Source organism: Antrostomus carolinensis, unplaced genomic scaffold, assembly GCF_000700745.2.
Source record: "Antrostomus carolinensis isolate BGI_N321 unplaced genomic scaffold, ASM70074v2 scaffold33873, whole genome shotgun sequence".
Taxonomy (NCBI): domain Eukaryota; kingdom Metazoa; phylum Chordata; class Aves; order Caprimulgiformes; family Caprimulgidae; genus Antrostomus; species Antrostomus carolinensis.
This window is the reverse complement of record NW_010306440.1, coordinates 16,969-19,815: the sequence shown is the minus strand read 5'-3', so window position 1 is coordinate 19,815 and position 2,847 is coordinate 16,969. Positions and strand designations below refer to the sequence as shown.

Here is a 2,847-nt window from a genome sequence, read left to right as displayed (position 1 = left end):
GTTTTGTTTTTTTTTAAATACCGGGATACTGTTGTGTGGCCGTGTGACTTGATGTTTGTACTGCAATTTGGTATACCAAGCTTTATTAAACATATCGAGTTCATTTTTAACTAAACCTGTGTACCTTGTCTCTCTTGCTGTGTCTCTTATCAGGCGATTAGGTTGCCGCTTCACTTCATCCTGCTTTGCATCCCCCTCCTGCTCCCACTCCCCATCAGTAGAACTGGAATTAACCTAGTCTGGGGTACTCTCTATTATTCAAATATCCCTGCTGCCTTTGTCCAGATAAAGCTTAGGCCTTCCCCCCTCCCCCCCCAATCCCTTTTAATTTAATTTTTATTTTGTTCACCCAGTTTTGTTTTTTCTTTTCTGGTTGTTTCCTCTGTTGTTAGACTCTCAAGACAGGCAGATGAAAACATGGAGAAACTTGGTCCTTGTTGCTGCTGCAGGAGGGTGCTGGGTATAAGGTCCCCGTTATTTAACAGCCAGAAATTTTTCTTTTTCACTTTTTAAAATGTATATGGCAATTTTTTGTCTCTTTTTTCAGGTGGTAATTTTTTTCAGATGCCCAGACGTAACCCACGGTGTTTTAAGGATGTGGCAATTACTGCATTAAATTTGACTCTACAGTTTCCCTCCCTCACCCTCACCCCAATTTTTTTCTTGCAGCTTTTTTTTTTTTTTTGTCAGCCTGTCATTAGTACTTCAGTGGGAAAAGAGATTACTTGAGATTTTTCCTCCAGAGACACAAGGGGTTTCTGTTTTAGAGCGCACTCATTAAATAATAATCATGGGGAAAGGTCATTTTAATGAGCCCTCAGCTCCCAAAAGAAAGTAGCTCGTCTGGGCTGAATGCTAAGCAAGAGCATCCCCAGTTGTTATCATCTAAGTTACACGGCAGATCTGGATGTAGCACAGCGAAAGCCTTTTAGTATTTCACACTGCTCGGATGGCTGTTAATTGAAAACAGGGATGGATAGTTTTGCTTTTGTTTTGTTTTTTCTTAGTTTTTTGATATTAATTTCCTCCATTTACCTGTTTGTTTTTTCTTCCCTCCAAACCCAACCTCCAAAGAAAGACAATTTCAGCTTAAAAAATCAAACACAATAAAAAGATACAGAATGCTGATTTGGTTTGATGTGGCTCTGGGCTGGACCCACCAATGCATTTCAAAGAAAACCCAAAAGAGAGAAATCTATGTTTCAAAAAAAAAAAAAAAAAGAAAGAAAAAAATATTCTTTATAAAATCCAAAAACTTCTGGGGATAGTGGATTTTATGTAAGGGTGAGATTGCCACATTTCCATAAAAAGTCTGTGTTAACTTCCATTCTTCCCTTCCCTGTTCCCTCCTGCATCTTTTCTTTGTTTATTTTGCTGCTGTTGGAAATTTTGAGGGTATCAGTCCCTTTTAGGTGCCAAGTTCTTGAGGGTTTTTTGGGTTTGCTTTTTGGTTTTGCTCCAGGTAAGCAGATAGGTAACTTGTCCCTAATTGACTTTACATATTTTTCAAGTAACCTGTCTGCTTTAAAAAGAAATAAATAATAAAAAAATCCCAGTTTTATGGGATAAAGTCTGGGGAAGGGAGGGGATATGGGAGGAGGTTGGGGAATCTGGAACAAATGGGGAAATGCTTTGTAAATCCCTCTGGGGTGTCATTTAATGGTGGGGAAACCAAAGATGCAAAACCTCCTGGGGTGGGAGGTGGGGATGGAGGGGGAGGTGGGGAGGGATTATTGGTTAGTGTGGGTTTTTTTCTGCAAATGATTTTTTTTTTTTGGTTGTTCTTTCTCAGAAGCATTACTTGAAGGGATATTTGGGTAATAGGGTTTCTAATGACTTTCCCTGATACTAAACCAATTAATAACCTCAGCTTTTCTAGAAGTGCTCGCTTTCTCCTTGCAGCTGCTTGACCAACCCTTTCACCCCTGCCCCTATCCATGATGCTTTGAATGTCTGTGTCGGTCTCTTGCATTTGCTCTCACGCTGCACTAAAGAAGCAAAGTGGTTGGCTGGTTGTAGGGCAGACACTTCTCAGCGAGGGTCACTAGCCATGAACCTGAACCTTGACCATTGTTATGTAGGTAGGCAAAATAACTTTTCTTTATGTCATCTGTCAGCTTCAGATGTTTCGATGTTGCCTCCATGAATAATGACACGTAGCTCTTTGCATTCTCTTGGTTATTTTAATTTTTAAGATGATTGCTGTCCACTTTTGACTTTCCTCTGTCCATGAAGAGTCTTGCATGGAAGGTTTGCTTGTGTGTATGTGTTTGAGGACTCCAGAAATGCTTTACTCTTGGTAGACTTTCTTTTGGGGAACCCCTTAACCCAGCAAAGGGAAGGATTTGCAGATGGGTCCAAGATGAGAAGCCATGGCGTTGCCTGCAAAGGCTTTGCCCCTGTCTTTAAGGGTTTCTGGATGCAGACTGTCCTAGTAGCACGGTAATTGCCAGGCCACAGCCTTGCCAATATCTATGTCAGAGGTAGGAGTAGCTGCAGGAAGACCTGTTTTCATCTGGTTTGAGATAGAAGAGGTAAGGACATGCTGCTTTCTTACAGACCAAACACCACATTGCTGTTCTGATAGCAAAGCTTGTGGTTGTTCATCCACTTACCTTGGAGAGGAAACTGCTAATGTAGGCTAAAACCACATGGGACTTCTGAAAACCATCAGGATAGGTAATACTTTGAGTTTTCTAAGACTAAAAACCCATATTTCCTCCTCCTCCGTACTCTGTTTTCCTTAAGAAATTAGTACCTGCTTCCCTGCTCTCCTTTCCCTGACTTGGAGGATGATTTTGCCCCAATTTAAAAAAAAAAAACCCAACTGTGAGGGATAACTGATTC

The 2,847-nt window shown here is 40.9% G+C and overlaps 1 protein-coding gene across 1 annotated transcript in view; it reads left to right on the top strand.

The window, feature by feature from the left end:
- The first annotated feature begins 2,474 nt into the window (after positions 1–2,474).
- LOC104522769 (trinucleotide repeat-containing gene 18 protein-like) overlaps positions 2,475–2,847 on the top strand; it is a 16,542-nt gene continuing 16,169 nt past the window's right edge. Inside the window, exon 1 of the mRNA XM_029084305.1 lies at positions 2,475–2,534. Within this exon, the coding sequence (XP_028940138.1) occupies positions 2,475–2,534 (60 nt within the window). The remainder of the gene's footprint in view (positions 2,535–2,847) is intronic.